This window comes from Protopterus annectens, chromosome 1.part0 (assembly GCF_019279795.1).
Source record: "Protopterus annectens isolate FY-2018-M chromosome 1.part0, PAN1.0, whole genome shotgun sequence".
Lineage (NCBI taxonomy): Eukaryota > Metazoa > Chordata > Ceratodontiformes > Protopteridae > Protopterus > Protopterus annectens.
The window spans coordinates 1763632625-1763657795 of record NC_056725.1 but is presented as its reverse complement, the minus strand read 5'-3'; the positions used below and the strand labels follow the sequence as shown (position 1 = coordinate 1763657795).

The following is a 25171-nucleotide window of genomic DNA, read 5'->3' as shown; positions in this document are numbered from 1 at the left end:
CATAGGCAACTGTTGCTCTACACCAATAGTCATTTCCTCCCTGGTTAGATCAACCACAAACTAATCACCATGGAAATCCACATCTCACCCACACCCCCCACAAAGGTAACTACCATGAAAAACTTCTCCAAAACTGACTTTGGGATCCTAAAAACAGAGGTGGTGAACTTCACGGCACCCATGCCAGTGGAAAATAGATGCATGACTACCGAATCATACACCAGTGCACTGTACGAACATGTACATAAATGCATGGAACTAGCCATACCTAACAGAACCTATCAAGAATCTTCATGGCAATACCCAGATTTGCTTTGAGTTACTGCACAATGGAACCTCCTATACTGAGCCAACAGATATTGCCAACAGTCTGGCCGACAGTTTCAGTGCCAACTTTACCCCTGTCTCCCTCCTAAAGGAAAAAAATGAAAGCCAGCAAGATGAGAAGGTGGCAAAACCATTTAATAAACCCGAAGGACAAAACCTCAAGGTTATATAAAGATTGTATAAATACAATACATCCAAACCGGTTTCGGCTCCACATAGCCTTCTTCAGTGGATACAGATAAAAATGAGAACAATGCATTGAAGGAACATCTCATTATATATAAATCTGCACACCTGGTATAAGACAATTAACCAATCAAAAGGAAACATAAAAATCCATTAAACAAAACATTAAAAATGGTCGTTAAGACCTGGTGGAAACAAAGCCCCCAGTTTGACTATCCATTTTCTTTCCAAAAAATTGAGTAGCTCATGCCAACCATCTTTGTCTTTGCAAATCCCACTAATGTGATCAATAACCATAAATTTAAAGTTAGCAGTAGTGTGCTTTAAAGTATGTTTGAATAATGCATTATTTGGACGTTTGTTTTTGATGGCACTTAAATGTTCACATATTCTCGCTTAAAAGCTCGAGAAGTTTGTCCCACATAAAATGCTAGACACGTACATGTCACCAAATAAATAACCCACTTGGTGCTGCAGTTGGCCCATATCTTCATTTCAAAGACCTCAGAGGTGTTTTTGCTGGTAAATTCCGAAGTATGGGAGACCTGCATGCAAAATGCACAATGGCCACAAGCAAAACAACCCACTATGGGACCCCCTGTCAAAGAGATTTGGTGACTACCTGTGGAATTGCAAACATGCTTTTTATAATGGCTAAGTCTAGAGCCTATAGATCTACCCTTTCTAAACGAGAAGAGACATCTATCCCTAAGAAAGGGATGTAATCTGTCTTCAGCCAACAGGACATTCCAATGTCTCTGAATGATATTTATGAAGCCCTGAGTATTGCGTCCATAAGTTGTAACAAGGCGTAGAGGCTGTATATCCTCGTTATTATTCTGATGTTTATATCGTAGTAGATCTGGCCTGTTGAACTTAGCAACCCATTGTTTGGCCTGATTAATGATCCCCGGACGATAGCCCCTCTCTAAAAATCTACAGGCCAAATCATCACGTGTTTTGATATAAGAAGCTTGGTTAGAACAAATCCTCTTGGCTCTTAAGAATTGTGATTTTGGTATGTTTTGGATGATATGTTGTGGGTGGAGGCTAGAAGCATGTAATAAGGAGTTGTACTCAGGAAATTTTCTAAAGATGGAAGTGGACAATGTGTTATCAAGATTCCTAGTGATTTCCACATCCAGAAAACATATTTTAAATCTATGGAAAGACATTTTAAATTCAATGCCCCATACATTGTTGTTAAGATAGTCAAGAAATTCCCTGAGATACTCCTCATCTGCCCTCCACACCAACCAACAATCATCCAAATAACGGCGCCAAATGTCCATTTCACACATATAAATGTTGTGATTAGGATCATATATGATGATCTTAGGATCATATATGATGATCTCCTCAATATATGCCATGAAGAGATCAGCATATATGGGTGCAAAAGATGCACCCATTGCCGTCCCTTTCTTTTGCCAAAAACATTGATTTTGAAAGTAGAAAACATTACTAGTAAGCACATATTCCGTAAGACAAATCAAAAAGGTGTTAAATGATTTGATCTTTACCATTTGTTTTAATACATGTCATTTGATCTTTACCATTTGTTTTAATACATGTCATATGGTGTGTACCTGGTATAGTTACATACTAGGTTTCTTTAGGCGCACATAATAATATATGTTTTTTCTTCATTTAGACAGCTATCTATGTATGTTTTTTATATATTTAGGGTCATATTTGGGATGGTGTGTTGATTTTTTGACCTTGTTCTTGGTTTTATGTACATTTGTTGGTTTCGTAGGACCTGTATTTGTCACACATACTACTACTGTTTCTGCAGTTGGCTTTTACTGTTCACATCCTTAACATTATTTTTCTTTTTTGATTTTTTATGACACCAATGCCTATCATGTGCATGGTTATCTATACATATTAACTAAACAGGATTTTTGTGTTGGCAGCGATTTGTTATATGGGTGTATTAGGCGGAGTTGGTATCTATTGATAGATCTTTTGTATACCTTTGGCAGTTGCCAATCTTGTTGTTTCATACCAGACTAATATGATTTTATTAGGACGGGTACAAATACGCAGTTTATAGGTGGATTTTTTATGATAAATAGGACTGCTTATTGTATTTGATATACCCGAGCCACATTTCATTGCTGAAGACATATACACAGTATATAGGTATTCTAAACCTGAACTGTTTATTGTATATTGTCTATTCTATTCTAGTCTAGTCTATTGAATTTAAAATGTCTTTCCATAGATTTAAAATATGTTTTCTGGATGTGGAAATCACTAGGAATCTTGATAACACATTGTCCACTTCCATCTTTAGAAAATTTCCTGAGTACAACTCCTTATTACATGCTTCTAGCCTCCACCCACAACATATCATCCAAAACATACCAAAATCACAATTCTTAAGAGCCAAGAGGATTTGTTCTAACCAAGCTTCTTATATCAAAACACGTGATGATTTGGCCTGTAGATTTTTAGAGAGGGCTATCGTCCGGGATCATTAATCAGGCCAAACAATGGGTTGCTAAGTTCAACAGGCCAGATCTACTACGATATAAACATCAGAATAATAACGAGGATATACAGCCTCTCGCCTTGTTACAACTTATGGACGCAATACTCAGGGCTTCATAAATATCATTCAGAGACATTGGAATGTCCTGTTGGCTGAAGACAGATTACATCCCTTTCTTAGGGATAGATGTCTCTTCTCGTTTAGAAAGGGTAGATCTATAGGCTCTAGACTTAGCCATTATAAAAAGCATGTTTGCAATTCCACAGGTAGTCACCAAATCTCTTTGACAGGGGGTCCCATAGTGGGTTGTTTTGCTTGTGGCCATTGTGCATATTGCATGCGGGTCTCCCATACTGAATTTACCAGCAAAACACCTCTGAGGTCTTTGAAATGAAGATATGGGCCAACTGCAGCACCAAGTGGGTTATTTATTTGGTGACATGTACGTGTCTAGCATTTTATGTGGGACAAACTTCTTGAGCTTTTCGCTTGAGAATATGTGAACATTTAAGTGCCATCAAAAACAAACGTCCAAATAATGCATTATTCAAACATACTTTAAAGCACACTACTGCTAACTTTAAATTTATGGTTATTGATCACATTAGTGGGATTTGCAAAGACAAAGATGGTTGGCATGAGCTACTCAATTTTTTGGAAAGAAAATGGATAGTCAAACTGGGGGCTTTGTTTCCACCAGGTCTTAACGACCATTTTTAATGTTTTGTTTAATGGATTTTTATGTTTCCTTTTGATTGGTTAATTGTCTTATACCAGGTGTGCAGATTTATATATAATGAGATGTTCCTTCAATGCATTGTTCTCATTTTTATCTGTATCCACTGAAGAAGGCTCTGTGGAGCCGAAACCGGTTTGGATGTATTGTATTTATACAATCTTTATATAACCTTGAGGTTTTGTCCTTCGGGTTTATTAAATGGTTTTGCCACCTTCTCATCTTGCTGGCTTTCATTTTTTTCTTTGGTTCTTGTTGCCGTGCAAGAGGGCTTCACGTGCATCTGCTTTTGGATTTGGTCCCTCCTAAAGGGCCAGTCACAATACCGGAAGAATGCCAGGCACTCAACATCACTGCAGCACAGGTTAAAGCTGCATTTTCCAAGGCCAAAAATACACCTCCCATGGGACCCAATAATATTCCTGGCTGTGTTCTGCATGAACTACAAAGTGAACTGGTACCACATCTGTGTGCCCTGTTCACTCACAGCCTCACCTTAGGCTTTGTCCATATGAAGGGCGCACTGCTGCAGTCATCCCTTTCCATAAAGGGGGAGTGACTACAGACCCTGGGAATTATCGCCCCATTAGCCTGATGAGGCTACTATGTAAGACTATGGAGCACATCATCATGGACCTAATTAACAAGGATATAAGGAATCTCCAAACTCTAGATCCCACGCAGTTTGTTTTTGTGAAAGGTAGATTATGCCTGCTCAACCTGGTTGACTTCTTTGAGTCAGTCACCAGAGCTGTGGATGAGGGTAAGGTAGTTCATACAGCCTACCTCGATCTGGCCTAGGCCTTTGATACCATTCCTGACTCAAGAATTATTGATAAACTCACGAAACTAGGCACCAACCCCTATATCACTAGATGGGTTGCCAATTGGCTCACAGATAGAACCCACAGTGTGAAAGTAGTGGACTCCAAGTCAGACTGCCGACCAGTCATGAGTGGAGTCCCACAAGGATCGGTCCTGGTCCTCTCCCCTTTTGGCATTTACTTTTCAGAAGTCCAGGCCAGCACAGTGGGCCTCTGGCTGACCAAGTTTGCAGACAACTGTAAGCTGGGAGCCATTATTAACTCCCCAAGTGATGCAGACATCCTACAGAAAGCCCTCACTGAGACCAATGACTGGTGTCGAAAGCATGGCCTTAAGCTTAAAGCCAAAAAATGCATTGTCATCCCCTTTGGGAAAAACTCAGTTCCCACTAATTACCACATTGATGGGAGCCCACTGAACACTGAAGGAGTTATAAGAGATCTGGGGACACAGGTTGACAGCAACTTCTCCTTCGACCACCACATTGCCACAATGGTCAAAAAGTCCTTCTATGTGGCACATCTCATTACCAAGGGTTTTGCATCCAGGAAGAAAGGGGTCATCATCTCTCTCTCTCTCTCTCTCTCTCTCTCTACTCTTCCCTCATTAAACCAATCATTGAGTATAATGCCCCATTTGGCATGTACCCCACTAGACACCTGCAACAGCTGGAGAGGCCACAGAAGTACCTCACAAAGAGGATCCTAGGCTTTAAACACGTGTACTACATGGACATACTTAAAAAACTCCAGCTATTCTCTGTCTCATATCATCTACTAAGAGGCGATCTCTGCTTGACTTTCAAAGCCATGTCTGACCCAGCTCTGTTAGAAATGCTACATCTAAAGAAATCCCAATCCCTCCGTACCACATGCTCCAGAGACCTCAACCTCATTACCACAATCAACAGAATACGCTGGAGGGACAGGTTCATAACCCAGAGACTGCTCGTGCTCTGGAATAGACTTCCCATACTTGTCAAGCAGAGCACCTCATGGGCCCTCTTCAAGAGAAACCTTGATGAGTGGATGGGAAATAGAAAGTTCACTCCAGGGATCACTCCAGTGGCTGTACTTGATAGAGGCACTGGGAACTAACGTCAGGCAACACAATGCCAGGGCACTTCTGTGGGCTAGGCTTGTAAAGGCTCCAGGGCCATTGGCCTAGTACACACCTCTGAACCTATGAGAGACTGTGCATTTTCTATTTTGTCTTGGACCTAGCAAGAACATCCACTCATCATCACCATCATCTGCACTTGCGTTGCTCTGTAAATAAGATCTTAGAGCATAGTAACTCTTCTTAGATATAGTTAGGAATATAGTACAGATTAGTTTAGATGTTTTCTGCATTTATTTAAGACTGTCCTACAATGTTGTTTTAAAATATTTCCCATGATTTTGAACTCTGAAGCTACTATGTTGCTGTACTGAGTATTGTCTTGTTCTTTTATTATTTATTATTATATATATTTAATCCTATATTTGTGGCTGATATTTGTGAGACATATTTAAGCTCTTAGAGTACTTGCATATGTATTTGGTGACACTGTACAGGCCACTCCTAAATAGCCTTGCAAGTCTTGGTCAGACTACCATTTGGATGATAGTAACATTACACACTAAGATTGGGCACCCTTTGTAAGGGCCTTATAGTAGCTGATAAGTAAGGGTTGGTGGCAGTGGAAACTACCTTATAGTTTGGGCAGAAGGGGGCATAGCTAGTAAACTTGTACCAGCCTTTCCCAGGTGTGTGTGTGTGTGTGTGTGTGTGTGTGTGTGTGTGTGTTTGTCAGCTACTTGGGCAGGGACACGAAGCACTGGTTGGACAGAGAGGGTGCTGGCGGTCTTGGCTTGGCCCCTCAGCTGAGATTTTAACCATATAGCTGTGCCAGTGGGGAGTCTTATTGGGGATCTGGAGAAAGAGGGAGAAACCAGCCCCAGACTGACTGTGATCTCTGTGTGCTCTTAAGGGAAATTGTACTCCACTGCGTGTGTGTACTTGTCATCCTCCCCAGTGTGCAAGTCCCCTAGCTGCTGCCAGTGGTGAGGATTGAGGCACCTTGATTACTGTGCCAGAGCAGGGGGTGTCACACCATAAATTCTGTTATTTTAGCAGTGTTCTAAGTGTATAAGAGCAGCATTTAAAACAGGGACCTTTGTCCCCCTAATTGAGGGCTTTGCACATTTTTTAAGCTAAGAGGTCAAAAGGTACATACGGCGGACAGAGAAAATGGGAGGAAAATCTTGTATATTCTGCAAAACTAAAGAAACTTACCTAATTTCACTTGTATTTTTGCCTTGTCTGTCTTGTGCTTCTAAACCCTCCTGATGTTATGGTTTTTTTCTTTAAAAAAAAAAAAAAAAAGGGCAACGGAGATCTTACTGTCTCTATTACTTGCTGGAATGTAAGATGGGCAGTACATCAGCAAAGTGTTAAGAATGCGGAAACAATGTGGAAGAACACCACAGCACAGTTATTCAAAGATATTATTTAAGAAAAGTAAGTAATTTCTTTCTTAAATAATGTCATTGTATAATAGTAATAACTGACTTGTGGGTGTAGGTATATTGAAGATTTACCCACAGTTGGCTTTGTCTAATCACTCCACTGTGGGTAAATCTTCAATACACCACACACTCATCGGTTTTTGCTAAAATATGTAATTAAAAAAGGAGAACCTTTAGAAAAAAGTGTTTGTGACAAAAATAATTTTGATTACAATTTTCTGTTTCATTCGTGAACTTCTAGATTCATTTGGGAAATGAAGTGAACAATGTGATGCTGAGCTGTTCCTTAACCGTGGTTGAAAATAATTTTGTGATGCATTATAGAGAATATAGTTACAATGGATATGAATTCTCAAATAATTAAAAGAGCTTCTTATGAAAATTATTATTCCAGTCGTAAGGACCTGTTTTAGTTAAGATCAGTGTGTATGATAGAATGATGTACATTTTACTGTATGTCAGCTGCAGGATAGAATATCAGAAAGATTTGGCTGTAAATAAAGACAAGCCAACTAACAGTAAAGTACTACTCAGCATTAACACTTGCTTCAGCTCTGATGGTCAACATATATACATTTAGTGAAATCTCTTTTTTACAGGTTAAAGCTGTTGTGTTAGACCCAAGGAATGAATTTAATGTAGAGAGAACACTTACAAAAAGTGACGTGCAGAAACTTATCAAGGTATGTGTTGGCTGTGTTTGAGTTTGATTGTTTGGCATAGTTTTGCATTCCCATACACCCATCTAAAAAGTACAGTAAGAATATGAGGAACGTATGCATAGTATAGTAATTTGTTTCTTTATAAAATGTGCATGCTTACAAGTTAAGGGCATGCAGGACCTGTAGCCACATTTTTGAAAGCCATAGTGTGCAACTTACATTTTATAATTTTATAATTTACTGTATGCAAAATGGATGTTGACTCTCTCTCTCTCTCTGTTATATTAATTTATTGTGTTTCTTGACCTCCCCAGAAATGACTTTGCTTGACAATACTCCGTGTTTAGAACACATACTACCTTACCTGGAACCCAGAGATGGCTTCTTCCTGTCTGTGATACATAAACATGATTGTAGGAATGATGTCTTTTTTGCCTGATCACCATCTCTAATTCAGGAATATGAGTTAGTGCTGTTGTTGTATTAGTAATATGTAAACAGAGAAGATAGATGAAGTACGTTGTTACGACCACAGACAGGAACTTTGTAAATTATCTGATGTATTAATTTACAGTTAGGGTCTGGATGGCTGTGTGGCTGACAACTGGGGCTTTGTAAAATGGGTCAAGGGAGAGGTCGTAACTCAATAAAAATGTTACATAGACAATTTGTACAAGCATTTCTTTGTTGGGTTTCTAAAAGTGAAACCACTAGCATGAAGGATCTAATAACTGCAAGTTAAGAGAGACAACTGCAGAAGGTCAGTTAAAATATGGAGTGATAGTCTCTGGCTTGAATAACTGTGAGATGTTGGCCATTTGCTCTGAATTTTATTTTAAACACCCTAATTTTCATTGTCAAGCCCTGAGAGTTCCCATGTATTATTATGAAGTGTTCAAGACTATCATTAATGCATTTGTGTTGTAGAAAACTACACGCAGCTATTATGATCTAATTCATATATTCCATGTATTGCAGGCCATAAACCACTGAATGAGAGTTTTTGCATTCCCTTATCTTCTTCCTGTGAAATAAAACTTTATCCCCGGGATTCATGAAGCTTGCGCCAAGTGCAGACGTAGCATTGGCGTTCCAACACCAAATATGGCCGGCGAACGATCCAGGTACGAGCTGTTTCCACGTGCACTACCTGCGTACACTACGCCCACACAGCTCCTGGCCCCTGTATGCTAATTACCCCAGTTGCAGCAGTGTAGCATGCAAATGAAGGTATTTAGCGATCCAGGAAGTGGTGCAGGCATAGTGTAAGCATGCAGAAATGTAAACCGTAAAAAAAACGGTTTACATTTTTGCAAACATAAAATTGGAGCCATGACAGCTGGCCAAACACATGTATTATATTGTCTATATACAAATCATGTACAAAATATAAAAAGAACATTTAATTTCATTTTTCACACTATTGCGAAGTTTAATCGCAGGGCAGTGACGCGCAAACCGGATTGCAAGAAAAATAGAAAAATATAGAATAAAACTGCAATGCAACACATATCATGATTTTCCCATAATAGTCAGTGGCAGGCATGTTACACCACACCATGGTGCAAGGGTTACTAAGGAGCTGTGACATTGTTTTGCGAGGTAGCTAAGAAATAGTAGGCAATGCCATGCAAATGAGAGGAGTAATAGTGAATCACAGTTTCCCTGCTGGTGTAAGGATGCACCTCACAGCGTAGCATTATAACACTGAGGTGTGCCCTTGAGATAGAAATGACATCAAGAGAGGTGTGTGCCACCTTTGCTGTAAGCAGAGTGGAGCATTGCTAATCCGGTGTCCTGTAGCTAAGCAAAGCTGCAGGAAAGGGGTGTGTTGAACAGGCTATAGCTTTGCTTAGCTGAGAGCACACAAGGTAACTGAGTATGCATGTGAACGGAGATTAAAACACGCTTAAACTCGGTAAACGGGTTTGCGCAGCAAGCACCGGAGCTGAAACAGGAAGGATATAGGAAAAGAATAAAGAAATGCTGCAGCAGGGAAATTGGAGTACAAATGACTAATTAACACCTAGGAACCTACAGTAGGCCATTGACAATAGCTAACAAGGCTGCAAGCACTACCTGCAGAACAGGAAAGAGGAGGGGCTGTACTGCAAAGAAAACAGTAAAGTGTCACAGCAGAACAAAGCAGATTTGCATTATATCAGCTACAAGACACATTTTGCAACACATGACTGGGTAGGGAAAGTACAAAACAAGAAAGACGGCAGGTGGAGGCACATGCCGATAATGGGAGGGGATCCTGGTATAAAAGTGAATTAAAGGGCAACAGATTAATCAAGGCAGGCAAGCATAACTCCACACTAAAGGCCCCACACTTGCAGTACTCACTGTAAAACCCATAATTAAGATACCCTACAGCTGGAATTGCTCATACACACCCAACGACATCAGCAGCATACATAGCACAATAGTATAAAGTGTGAAAGCACCTCACACACACTTGTGTATTCCCATACACTCTGCACTATTGGTGAATACAGATGGGGAACTTTTAATATGTACATGTTTGGGGCTACCATAGCTTTGATCCACCAGCATGTGTTGGAGACTGTAGGTGGTGTGGAGGATGATGCTCACAACCACTCCAGGCACCAGAGGAGGAGAAGAGTGTTCAGACCCAGGATAACCTACCAGAGGCTACATTATCTGGAGATAGTAGAGAGTTACAGGGTGGACAAGGACACCCTACAGCAACTTGTGGAGCTGTGCCAGCCACGCCTCAGAGCCAGAACAAACAGAGGGGGAACCCACCCAGTGGACACAAAGATATGTGTAAGCATGAGAATACTAGCCACAGGTACCTTTCAAAGGCCAACTGGGGATATCGTGGGGATCTCACAGGCATCAGCATCCATGGTACTTCACCAGTTCCTGGATGTCATGTTACCACATGTCAATGAGCACATATACTTCCCCCGAACGCAGGAGGAGTTGGCCAGCAGTATGTGTCTCTTCCACCGTGTGGCAGAATACCCGGAGGTACTGGGTACAATAGACTGCATGCACATACACATCAAGTCACCACCTGGTAAGCAGGGTTGGTGTTACATAAACCGCAAGGGATACCCCTCCATCAACTGCCAGGTCGTGTGCAATGCCCGGGGCATTATCATGGATGTGTGTGCTTGTAGCCCTGGAAGCTATCACGACTCCCACATCTGGCATGCCTAACAGCTGTATCAGGTATTTGCTAGGGGGGACATCCCATATGGCCACCTCGTGGGGGATGCTGGTGATGCACTGGAACCGTGGATGATGACTCCCATCAGAAATGCACACACACCCATGCAAGAATGCCATAATGAGGCACACGCACAAACCAGAATCATTATAGAGTGTGTGTTTGGGATGCTTAAATCACGGTTCTGTTGCTTGGACATATCTGGTGGAGCCTTGCAGTACTCTCCAGGCAAGTGTGCCCACATCTTCATAGTATGTGCCATGCTACACATTATGATCCTGCGGAAACAGCTGCAGCAGGAACAGAATGGTGAAGGCCTTCACAACCCACCACCATTGCCAAGGGCCCCACAGGCACAGAGGTACTCAGACCACGAACACCCTGTGCCACCCCCAGTAGGCAGACGGAGGCGTGCCCAGTATGCTCATGCCTTGGCAAGGAGGGAACGTATAGCACACACACTGACAGTGTAGGCACCTAGGGACTGACACCTTTCACCACCTGCACACACAGTAAAAATGGATGGCACACACACAAGACTACCTGTAAATTGTCATGTATAGGCAGTCTAATGTGTGCATCCAACATAGGCAGCCCTCAACTATTGCACACAAAACTGCTATTGGCACAAGGTAAGTCAACACCTGAACAGTAAATTAAGCTATCAGCATGTGCTGATACTGTACGTATAGATTCATAGGTAGGTACTTGGCTAACTGCCTGAGGGCATTCATAAGCCTAGCCAAAATGTGTCAGCTTTTGCCACCCCATTGATTAATTAACTGTCCCTCTGTGGAGCAGAGCCAATGGCAGGATCCCTGGGGTGTATCTACTGTTCCCCATCCACTCTTCAAGGTTTCTCATGAGGAGTGTTAGTGAAGGCCTCTGTATAATGTAATTAGGGATGTAGTTTCAAAGCATAGGGAGTCTCTGTGACAGGAACCTGTCCCCCCAGCATCTTCTAGTTATTGTTGTGGCACGGTTTAGCTCACTACAAAGTGTGGCTCACTGTGACATGGATTCCCATATGTGGAGCATATCCATTAAGCCTTAGTTGGACATGGCTTTGCTGGCCAGCAGAGATCATCTCTGAGTAAACGAGATGCCACTGAGTAAAGCAGGAGTTTATTCAGTCTGGCTGCATAGGACATATGTTTGAGGCCAGTAATCCTCTTGGCGAGGTTTGTTCGTGGACCTTCCAGTTGTCGGAAGTGTCTTCTGAGGTACACCCCAAATGGATTATTATACTCTATGATGGGACTGATGAGTGATGCGTAAAGGGGCACTATAACCTCAGTATGTCTAGATGCAAACCCTTTAGTAATCGGATGGCCTACATAGAAGGATGTCCTAACTACTTTGGAGATATGATTGTCAAAGGAGAGATCACTATCTACCTTAGTCCCCAGATACCCTATTACCTCGTCTGTATTAAAGTGGCTGTCACTTACGTGTTAATATGTGGGTGTTTAGTTTTCCAAAATGGAATGACCATGCAGTTTGTGGCACTGGCACTTAGCTGTAGTCCATGACATTGACACCCTGTGTTGGTCTCTGTGAGGGCCCTTGAAGGATGTCTGTGTCAGCTGGACTGTCAGTTATGGCTCCCAGTTTGCAGTCATTGCCAAACATGGTCTGCCGTAGTCCACCTGTGTTTGCCTGTACCTCTGAGAAGTATATGCTAAACAGTAGGGGTCCCAGGACTGAGTCCTGTGGGACACCAGTTGTGACTGGTTAAGAGTTGGACCTGGAGGTTGCTAGTCTTACCATGTGGGTTCTGTGTGTAAGCCTGTTGGCAACCCATCCTGTGATGTATGGGTTTATGTACAGGCTGGTGAGGTTATCAATAATACCTGAGTGGGGAATGGTGTCAAAAGCCCTGGCAAGGTCCAGGTAGTATGTGTGAACCACCTCTCCCCTCATCTAACATCTTGGTGACTGTCTGTAAGATGTCAAACAGGTTCAGTAGGCATGATTTGCACTCAACCAAGCTGACCTGGGTTGGGTCAAGTGTTTGGAGGTTACCAATGTCTTTGTCAGTGAGTGCCATGAGGATGCGCTCCATAGCTTTGCAGACCAGGCTAGTCAGGCTTATGGGGTGGTAGTTACCATGGTCAGTTGTGTTTCCACCTTAGTGGAGTGGAATAACTGTTGCTATGCACCATTCTATGGGCATGTAGCCTGTGTAGAGGCTGAGGTTGAAAAGCTTAATTAGGTGGGGAGTTAGTTTGTCTTGTAGTGTTTGCAAGATGTGGTCTGGGACACCATCTGTCTCCATTGATGCTGTGTTTTGCCATCTGAGAGGGCCATTTCCACCTGTGTGTCTCTGATGTGTGGGATACTGTACTTTCTGGGTATTGCTGTGGGCTCTTTAGGGGGTGAAGTTTGCACTGAATGTATCTGCAAGGATGTTGGCAATATCAGTAGGGTCAGTATATTTTTTGCTATATTGCACCAGCACAGTGCAAATCTGTGTGTTATCACTTAGATCCTTGACATAGTCAAAGAAGGCTTTGTGGTTATCTTTCGAATCCATGCCTATTTTCCTGTTGATGTCAGCCTTGGATGATTTCATGGGGGACCTCTGTTTCTTACTAATACTCGTCACGGATGTCTATCCTTCTTGGGTGTTGCTGTTTTTCTGGACTACTGTCCTACTTCTGTTGTATAGCCTGTTTATTGCAGGGGTCCACCAGACTGGTGTCCTTGTCTAGGAGGAGCGAGTCTTGGTTTACTAGTGATTGCAAGATCCATACATCCTTGTAGGTGTTTATAGAGTGCATTTGTAAATCTTTCTGTATCTTGAGCAGTGTTTTCCCTTGCCATGGGGGCTGTGAAACCTCCCACCTCTGGCTTTAGTAGTGTGAATTTAGTTGTAGGAAAGGTATTCACTGTGATTTCCTTGGGTGGGGAGATGGTTGGGTGTGGAAATCATCAGTGAAAAGTCCATGGTCAGATCTAACCAGTGACCGGTTTACCTCTGCTGTGGTGCACCTGTTGCCCATGTTGGTGATTACCACTTCTAGTATGTTTCCACCTCTCGTTAGCGAGTTTACCATCTGACACAGGGTATATGAGGTGATAAATTCCAGGAAGCGCTGGACCTGGAAGTGAGTACTTGAGTAAGTTTCCCGGTTAATGGTAGGGTAGTTGACATCGACCAATAGCAGGGTGTTTGGTAGGATTGTCATGTTTTTCACTATCTCCAGGTAGGAGTGGTGGTCCTGGGTCATGGAGGGTGATCTGTAGCAGGCCACATTTGCATTGCAGTTGTGGCTGATGTTAGCTGCACATGGATGATCTCAGAGGTATCATGCTGCCCCACTAACCTGGAGATGTAGATATCCTTGATGAATATGGATACACCCCCTCCATGTCTGTGTCAGTCCATGTTCTGTGGCCAAAATGTGTGGTATGGGTTGTAGTCCAGTAGTGCTGGTGTGCTTTCAGGAGCCTTAAAACACGTCTCATTTACTGCACAGATGTCGACGTTGTCCATACGGAGTGCTGTGAGTGCATGCATGTTGTGATTACAACCCCTGGCATTGAGTAGCATAACCCTCTATTAGATGTTAAACTGGAAAAAGACTATGAAAAACAAATGTTACAAGTCCAATATTTATAGAAAGGAACATTATTCCAATTCTTATTTACATTTTGAAAGTGATCATCCTTATCAATTAAAAAAGAATATAGTCAAGGGACAAATGATCAGAATGGCTAGAATGATCTCTGACACTAATGAATTTTTAAATGAAATCAATAATATTGAAAAGATGTTTTTGGAAAGGGGATACCCATCTGAATTTATTAAACCCATTAAGGAATATGTCCAGTTAGGAAGGGGTAACAAATATGTTCCCCTGTTGAATAATGATAACCTGACAGTAGATTCCAACCAGGATGGGAGGAGAAGTATTTTCAACAGGCAGGAATCCAACAATGTAGACACAATACCATATTTAACTTTGACTTACCACAAGGGAATTGGATGGTTGAAAAGATGCATAAATGAAACGTGGGAAGTGTTCCAAAATATGCCTACTAAAACCAATGTATTGCAAAGTAGGATAAAATACAGTTACAGGAGGAGTAAAAATATTAAGAATATTATTGAAAGTAATAAGAACAAGGCAGGAGGGACCTGTGTTAAACTTGGAACCTTCAGATGCGGGAGATGTGCACAATGCACCTATATTGCTGGATGCAAGGAGGTTAGTATTCCCAGTCTTGGAATAATTTTAAGGGCAAATAAATATTACAGTTGCTACTCTAAAGGAGTAGTTTATTTGGCCTTCTGTAAAACTTGGAGTTACTACATAGGAAAAACAGAACGTCATCTTAGGACTAGAATCTATGAGCACGTTAGAGACATAAATAAACACAATGAAAATAATGCATTATATAGACATGCATTAATATGCAAAGAGGCTAATTATAAATTCTGGGTCATAGAAGAAGTTAGTTACCCAGAAAGAGATTGGGAAACACAATTGGAATTTCGTGAGATGATCTGGCAATTGAGACTTGATGCATGCTGTGGTAAAGGCCTCAATGACCATATTTCCATCATCCCTGCATTAAAACTCCTTGCAGCTGATCCGAAGAAACACGGGTGAAGTAATTATAGTTGTAATAGTAATAATAATAATAATATCATATTTTATTATACTATATAATAAACTATATATTAATAGTAATTAATAATTTATATTATATTATTTTATAAATTACAATTTTAATTTTAAACAAACACATATATGAAATATTTATTTATTTATATATTTATTATATTTGTACATATTCATACATTTTAACACACAATATGTATTTATTCCTTTATATTCCCTTATTGGATCCTTCTTTATATTTATTATTATATTTATTATTCTATTGTTCATATTGAAGGTTTTAACTACATGCTATACTATTATATTTACCTTTATTTATTTACATATTTTAACTTATTAATGTATTTATTCTGTAATTATTCTGTAATTCTACTATTAATATTGATTGTGGTTCAGAAAACAATTTAAAGAAAAGTTATTTATAAGAAATTAGAAACAACTTGATTGCTATATTTTACATTCCGTATTTTCATTTCTGTATTTCCATTTTGTGTACCTGTATGTTCTGCCTTTAAATTAATAATTTCAATTAATGAGGTAATTAAATGCCAGCCAATAACACTGTTTTAGAAGTTGTATAAATTCTGGAAACTGTGATGAGACACTGATTCTGAAGAAGTCTCCTGGTTGGAGGTGAAAGCGCTAAATCAGTGAAATTAAGTTTTATATTGTTTGTTACTTTTTGTTTTTAGCCTTTGGGCTTTCTTTAATAAATAATTTTTGATTGACGACCTTGGGATTTCGATCTTTTTGGACAATTCTAGTCCAGGAATACTTAAAGACAGCCTTCATTGTACCGGAGCAGTGTCCTGCATTGTGTGGGTTACCTTAGTGTGATCTTGGTTACTGGTACACATACCCACACACTCAGACCACCCTTTGAACTATACACATGGCTCTAGCATATTCCATGTTGTTGTGTAGGACCTGTGATGCAGTAGCCTGGACTGCATGGAAACACACATGTAGGAACTGTCAGGTCTTGTAGCCCATGCAGGTATGTCCCAAGGCCTGGGTAGCATTCTGCCATTGGCCAGAATGATACTGCAGTACAGGGACAAAAGGATTGTATTCCACAATTGTCTAATGTACTGGTGTAATTCAAAGGGTATCCATTATCTCTCTGCCTGGGATAACATGGTTGACAGACCATGATGCTTTGCCAGACAGGACCTGCACCTGTCACCCCTGGGAATCTGGATACTGGCTAGGGCTCATGCTTCCCCTATAGTGTCTTCATCATGCAAAGTTCCAGTGAAAGTCCACTGCTGTAACAGGGACAGCCAAGCAATAAACTGCGGGTCTCACTACTCAATGATGCATTTCAGAAACTCAGTACGGACTCATTTATGTCAATCCTTAACATGGATAACATATCTGTGCAGTGACTGAGATATGGCTCAACGCTCCGGAGAGCACCCCTGCATGACCATGTTATAACACATATCTCACCTCTTGGCCATTATCCTTTATTGGAACACACAGGTCTGTAGGATATGTACATCCCCACGCTAGTTGCACTTGCAGAACTTCAGAAGCAGTATGCTGAGCAACTACCTTTGTGCCAAAGTGGAATCCAAATTGCACCTTGCGGCAGATAACCCACCATGCCTCAGAATTCCCAAGTGTCATATTGTGCTGTAATGGGGAATACTAGGTTTGAGACAGAAAACCATAATAATGGCTACTCTCAACTATCCCATTATGAACTGGAAAGACTCATGTACCAACACCTGTGCTCAATGCATGTTGGATTTCATCATCCCCAATGACCTGGATCACCATAGTCACACAAACAGGGCTAACAGTATGCTACCCATAGTCAGTCTCCTAAGCCAATGTTATGCTTCTTAAGAGCGAAGTGGTGACTGTCATGACACCCATGCAGATGGACAGTGCATGTGCAAATGCTGAATCCTACACAAATGCACTTTAAGCACTCACATAAGTGCAGTGATTGTGCCATTGAAACAGAACCAAGATTCAACCAAACACAAACAGGAAGGCAAACTGGTGGTACCCTGCCTTAAACTGTACCACATAAGGCAGTAACTGTTGCAAGAATGAACACACATGAGTGGAGGTGATCCCTGGTCAGCCTCAGTAAGATGCAGACACACCACATAAAGCTACAGTGAAACTAATCAGCCACATATTATGTGGCCAACCACAGAGCATTCTATAGCTGTGTCATGAATCGTAATGGCGACAACAAGACCTGCCGTGCTTGACAGCACTATGGCATGAGAGGTACTGCACCTACAGAAATAGCACCTGTTCATCCAGATAGGGTCTTGGACCTAAACCCACACTCACCTCCCCCCCAACAGGTACACATATTTATATATCCATGTACACTACAGAGCCCCTGTAATAACAACTATGTAGGTACAAGCTGCACTCTCTAAAGCCATACATACAGCTTGCATCGGACCTGTCAACATCCCGGGGTGTATCCCACACAAATGTCCGAACAATTTGCTCTCCACATACACATCATGTTCAATCATAGCTTCATGTCAGGCTGTGTACACACTGAATGTTGCACAGCAACAGTTATCAATCCCCACAAAGGGGGAGACACCACTGATAATGGGAAATAGTGCACTACTACCATGCCGAGTCTGGTCTGTAAGGCCATGAACCTTGATCAACTTATTTGATGTAGTCAGTACAGACGTAGATGACAGTAAGGTTGATTCACACAGCATATCATGGCCTTGCCAGGTCTTAGGACACCATCACCCATACTGTGTTCCAGCTGTACTCAGTAAACTAGGTGTATATTCCTATGTCACAGGAGTGGTTGGCAACTGGACTGCTGGCAGAACCAACACTATTGAAGGTGTATGACTAATACACACGCATCAAAACAGTGCCAGCTACAGTAATACAAGGTTAATTCCTGGTACTCCCCCTCATTGTTATCTATACCACACAGACTAACACAGAAGGCATCTGCCTATTGAAGTTTGCAAATGACTATGAACTAGGAGCAAAAGTTGACTCAATGAGTGCTGCTGGCAACATACAGAAGGGCCTTTGTGGGTCAAATGTGTGGTGTGTGACGTATGGCCACAATCTGACAGCTAAGTATTGCATTGTCATCCCCTATGTTAAGAACCCTGTACCCATGAACTACCACCTAGGCAGCAGTCAACATAATGGAAACTGTGTGTGTATGGGATGCAAGCTAGACAGTAGTCTTTCCTTCGATAGTTACTTCACCATACTAGTCAGGTAGTCATAAGTGACACCCCTAATCATGACAGGGTGCCATCCATGAATATAGAGATCATTGTTCAGCCATACTCAACACTCAAGTGACCCATAATAGATCACATATTTTCTTTAAAGGTTATTAGCCATGTTCAGATGGCCTACACAGGCCTTCCCAATCCCTAGCTCCACTATGTAGCATGATGCCTACCCTGAATAAAGCCATGTCCAACACAGAGATGTTGGACATGCTACACTTACACATCCTGATTCCAAATAAACACATACATCATGGACATCCACCTTTCTAGTACAAGGATCACAACATGCCTGGCAGATCCCTGTCCTGTACACTTTACATACTCCTGCCATACTATGCATCCCTGTCCAGCAAAGCTGCACATTGCCCCTCTTTGAGACATGGTGTGATGACCGCATGTCAAATATATCAGTAACCCTGTGGATCACTTCTGTGGCACTGCTTGAACTGGCCACTGTAACATAACTGTCTGTTGGCTGCAGATAGGTAACATTTCAGCCTAGGCTCATAAATGGCCAAGGGCATATAGCCTACTAGTTCACTATGACTATACATGCTATAGGTGATATCCAACCCTGCAAATGCTGTCAAGCTAGCCATTGTCCCATGTGTTTCACATGTGCAACACAGGTAATACATGGCAGGATGCTAAACTGCTGTACAGTGCCATGTAGATGTATATGGCAAAACACATACATGTAAAACATTCCATGAGCAAGTCTGCAGGGTCACAGATCATGTCCCTTAAGGCTGTGTATGACTATATATGTGACATATACACAGCATTAAGGTCTATTGCATTAATGTGAACACATCCAGGCACGTGCTGATAGGTAAAGACACCAGTAAAGGCAAACAGACATACCCACATCAAGACAACATCCACATGGAGTATGAGCAATGTCATCACTTGACACACACATATATGGTGATAACATCAAATCACCAGTACGTGTCAAATGTGTGTGAGTTAAACATGTCAGTGGTGTTAGTGTCACGTAGATTTGCAAAGGCATATTTGTAATCTTAATAAATGTGGTACACATGTATGTTCAGCTGTACTTCTGTACTTCTCTGTGAGTTACTGTGATACTGTGATTTGTCTCCATCGTTATGTCTTCCAGGTATGCCACGTGCCAGGCTGCCACCATACACCCACTTGGAGGATGAGGTCCTCATTCCATACCTCCTCGACAACCACTTAACACTCTTCAGCCATATGCCACAGGATGCACAGCAGCGGGATGCCCAGTGAGAGGAACTGCACAAGAGGGTAAATGATGTTAGCGGCCACAATCGCATCTATCAGCAGGTGCGCTGGCACTGCACCGACATCATTAGATGGGCGAAACAGCATGCAAATGCAATTGCCAGGGAACAAGGTACAACAGGTGGAGGGGGCACTCAACCAGCCCCCACTCACATGTACCGAGGAGCTACTGGCCAACCTGTGGACACCTGCAGAACTCCATCCACAAGCTTTAGCTGGTATTGTGGAGGTGGGTGTCTCAAAACCACTGAGCCTGGAGTTGTCTGGTAAGGCACTACTGCACATATAACACAACTATATTTCATATAGTTACATGTGTTACTGTACAATATGTAATGTAACATCATATGCAAGGCATGTATGCACACATGCCACATACCATAGTTTACTAGTCTATGTATACACAGATGTGCATACTCCATAGTATAGTCTATTGTACCGGCTTATGTGCTAACATGCACATTGCACCCTGTGTAATTCCTTCTGCCATATCACATGCATGTTGCATGCCGTTGGGTGTCATAGCATGTGTCTGTGTGTCTCTGTGTAATGATTTTACTACTGTGACTCTCCTATTTAGGTACCTCTGGCATTTCACAGTGACAACAGCTTGTTACAGGTGAGATTGTTATTATTTATCAGGCTCGATAATGCACAGATCATATTAATTGCATGCTATCTACCATGTGGCCATTTAACACACGTACACATAATGTATGGTGGCCCTGTTAATATATACAGGTCAGACCCCAATGCATCACAGTGGTTACCCATGTGGAATAATTGAAGACTATATAAAACACCTGCACTAAACCTTACAAACTGTCATTGTCAGATGAGTAGACAGCTGTGAATACAGTGGTGGAGGTGTGGCTCACTGTAGGGACATGTACTACAGATCAACATTACACATGGTGGAAATACAAACAGTACTATACAGAGAGCATATGTGTGCACACACTCTAAATGTTTTGGAGCTGGAGTATGACCAGCCCACAGGATTCACCCTTGTGGATTATACCCTTCCTATGAATATCACACAATATCATGTGCTATCTGACATGTCCATGACATTTAGTGGGCTGACTGCAATGCTGCTTAACTATCCTGCAAAACATGATATCTCACATACCAAACATAACCACCCTTTGTCTGCATAACCCTGTCCTCAGTGGAGCATATGACATCTATGGGTGTATGTCATATGGGACAACACTGACATGTGAAATAGATGCCCATCATAACCATCGGACAAAACATGTTTACACATGGCCATGGAGGATGGCCAGAGATATGAAGCAACACACACAGTAGAAGTGATGTACATGTGTGTACACCCTGTTGTACATTGGCCCGACACAATACAACTATGGCTTTTGTGTAATGGTGATATTGCAGATGTGAAACACTAAGCATCATACAGGTCTGTGCTAAGCTTGTGTAGACATGACATCAAACCACCACATAACATGTCTTGAACATCATGAGTATGTCACGACATGGAAGCATTCACCTATACAGTATCCAAATACATACATGTGTTGCACAACATACACATACAACCACATCAGGCCACAGATACAGTACATTCACTTTGCTGGTGTCAGACATCACTGTCATGCTTACTCCTCATGTGTGTGAGGTACACAGATGGCATGTGGGACATGGAGTACTGCTAAGTTAGCCATGTCTGGGCATAGTTGCCAGGCATCAGCAATATGGTTGCAGATGTGCAGGGGTGGTGTCTGTATACCCTTCAGTGACCTGCGTCACACATTCCACAATAGGGTTTAGTGTGTATACACCTCAGTGACGTGGGTCACATTCCACATTAGATATGTATTGTATCTGAACACAGTCATGGCTATGAACTGTGTCTGTAACTCACACTGTATAGCAATAGTGTAGCCACATGATGCCCTGCAATGGCTATGCACATCAGCTCAATGTGCATATGTCACTGTATATCAGTAGGGTGGACTGACAGTATTGCTTCAGCTGAAGGTCCATATTAGTATAACACATCCCTGCATTGGGACACCATTACCTCACTTTATATTTGAAAGGACACCATTGTGTTAAACATGTATGCATGTAATGCAACACGTCAGCAGAAGACATGTCATACTACATGTGATTGGCAAGGACATATGCCACACATCAGGCTGGTATACTGTTAACCAGTGGTGGTCTGTGGCACCATTGCAAAGTAGGGACAGCCATGTCAAATGTGTGTACAGCCACATGCACATTGTCTGTAGACTCGGCTCATGGGTAAGCAGAATAATGTTGAATAGACATGCACTGCTGTGGAGGAGATATGCAGGCTAGGGCTCAGGCAAAAATAGTATCCACTCAACATACCCTTCTGCTCATGTCCTCACACATAGGGGCAGTGGCTAACACAAAGCATCAGTGGCAGATGTACATAGGTCAGCGATGGTCTGTTAAAATGTGGGGTATGTTGCACAAAACATGGCAGTGCGGTGCAACGGTGCATAGTGCATGCATTGTGTTGCAGGTTTGGGGCATAACCTACTAACACAAATGGTGCAACACAGGGATGAATGCTAACTACTGCTATAATTGTGTAAGGTGCATGTCTTCTGCTATAACACATGCATGCTGTTGTGTGCTACTCAGGGATATAAGATAACTACCACTATAAATGTCTAAGCTGAATTCCTTCTGCCATATCACATGCATGTTGCATGCCGTTGGGTGTCATAGCATGTGTCTGTGTGTCTCTGTGTATGTCTGTGTGTGTGTGTGTGTGTCTGTGTGTGTCTCTGTGTGTGTGTGTCTGTGTGTGTCTGTGTGTGTGTGTGTGTGTCTGTGTCTGTCTGTGTTTGTGTGTGTGTCTGTGTGTGTGCGTGTGTGTGCTTGTTTGTCTGTGTGTGTGTGTCTGTGTGTGTACTGTGCTGTATAACTTGTAATGTACAGTTCTTGTCTGCCCCTCACAGGTGTTGATGTAGCTGCATTGCCCTCCTGCTCTCCATCTGATGTTAGTGTCCCCACAAACTCTAGCAGTGATGAAAGTATGATTGAGGCACAGGCAGGGTTGTCAGGGGCTGAAACTGTGCCATTGGTTGCCATTCCACCTGCATCCTCCTCATCCCCGTACACAGATCTCATGCCTACACATACTCCATCACTAGTGGCCATAGAGGAAGGACAGTTGGCGGGTGATAGCATGGAGCAGGAAAGTGTGGAGACTGTGGAAGGTGTGCCTGCACACCATGATCCCAGCCAACTAACTGGTGATGTTCCACACAGGCATGTGCCCAGTGCTGCTCGTAGGAGGACCTCTGGCCAACATGCCCCTGCAAAACATGGCATATCAGCTGGTGTCACCAGACACATGTTTCAGGCTGTAATGGAGGCACAGGCACGTGCTGAACAGCACAACAGAGAAGGTCTGAGGCTTCAGAGGGCTGCTGTCCGTTCTTTAACTGAAAACATCCAGGCAATTGCAAATGCTCACCATCATCTTGCAAATGTTTTGGATAGACAATTGGGTGACATGGTAGGAGTCCTTGACCATGGAATGTCAATCCTCGAGCATGGAATGTCTGTGCTGGAACATCTGGTGGGAGTGAGGCATCGGACACGTAGATGTAGGCCAGCTACATTGCCTGTTGAAGGTCTACGTGAACATGCTACTTCACATGCCCGCTCCCATAGTGGCAGCAGCAGTGCAGCTGGTGCTGTGCTGTCCACACCAGGACACAGCAGGCCATGTGCACGTGGTTCTGAATGGTCCCAACAAGGACATGATTCCAGTGGACATGTGTCATCAGACAGTACCAATCTGGACCTCTGCTTGTAGTGCCCATGCAACCCCTGGCAGGCGCAGGTCACGTGGCCGTGCCCGGACACTATGAACTGTGAAACCTGCCCTGTACAGTCTGCAGCTGTCAATAATACCCCTGTGTAGGCCAGCCACATGCCAGACCTGTGTGCATACATACACGCACACACCAGAAACAAATGTAGGGCACCTCAACACACACATAACATCCACGCACGTCCAATGAGAACAAAGGCCCTAACCCACACACATGATGTCATCCAATGGTGCAGACTAGGCCTCTGGCAAACATTATCACCCTGTGCATATGATAATGACTGTGCCGCATCCCTGTCATTCACACCATCGGTGCAGGGACATGCTCATATGGTCTGATGCACAGGGTGAACATACTAGGAAGACAATTGTAGATTACAATTGTTGAGTGGTGTTGACAGGCAGTAGACATACCATGTCCTACAGTTTTAGAATGCATTTTGTACTTTCGACAGTATGTATCATGTGTAACAACAATAACTGCATGTTGATCTTGATGTGCTGCCTTCCTCTTTCAGGTGTAATTGCATGTGCCGGGGGATGTCAGTGTTTGCGGTTAGTGTCCCATATGTAAATGTAGACTACGCACAGGTCTGTATGACAATACCTGCGTGCACTTTGTAGCTTCCACATCACAGTTATAATCGCCCAAGTTTGAAACATGTTTACTGATCTACTGATCCAAGAGCATGATAGCTGTTTAGTAAGCTACTGTGGCCAGAGCCGTCACATCCATAGTGGGTGACATCACAGGTATAGTTACCTGTAGCGGGGAGGAGGTAAAAGAGTGGTTTAGCAGATGACAAGGGTAAAGGCCAGTGGAAAAGGTGGCTTCTCATTGGGAAGCAGTAATACCCGCTCTCATGACAGGATGCATACACATACACACACTCAGGGATTCAGAGACATAGTAACACACCCACACACTCAGGGATTCACAAACACAGTAACACACACTCTGACACACACACACAGTTGCCAGTGTTGGGATGAGAACCCCTGCCTATGTGCAAATCATCATTATAGTACTACGTAATTACAAGACACGCCACAGAGATTACACATGTAGAGGTAGTCTGAATGGCCTATGATCAAGGACATCTACAGGGATACTAGATTGCGGTGAGTGTATGTGGGGAGTGGGGTTCATCAGTAGGCTATGTAACAACAAGCCTCACCCCAGGGCGTACATGTTTACAGGCGGTTAGAATGCCCT

The 25171-nt window shown here is 42.5% G+C and overlaps 1 protein-coding gene across 5 annotated transcripts in view; it reads left to right on the top strand.

The window, feature by feature from the left end:
- Nucleotides 1-25171, top strand: part of CFAP206 (cilia and flagella associated protein 206) — a 1515781-nt gene that overhangs the window by 321843 nt on the left and 1168767 nt on the right. For all 5 annotated transcript variants that reach the window (XM_044069254.1, XM_044069237.1, XM_044069228.1 and 2 more), the window contains one exon: nt 7684-7767. In XM_044069254.1, the coding sequence (XP_043925189.1) occupies nt 7684-7767 (84 nt within the window). The remainder of the gene's footprint in view (nt 1-7683; nt 7768-25171) is intronic.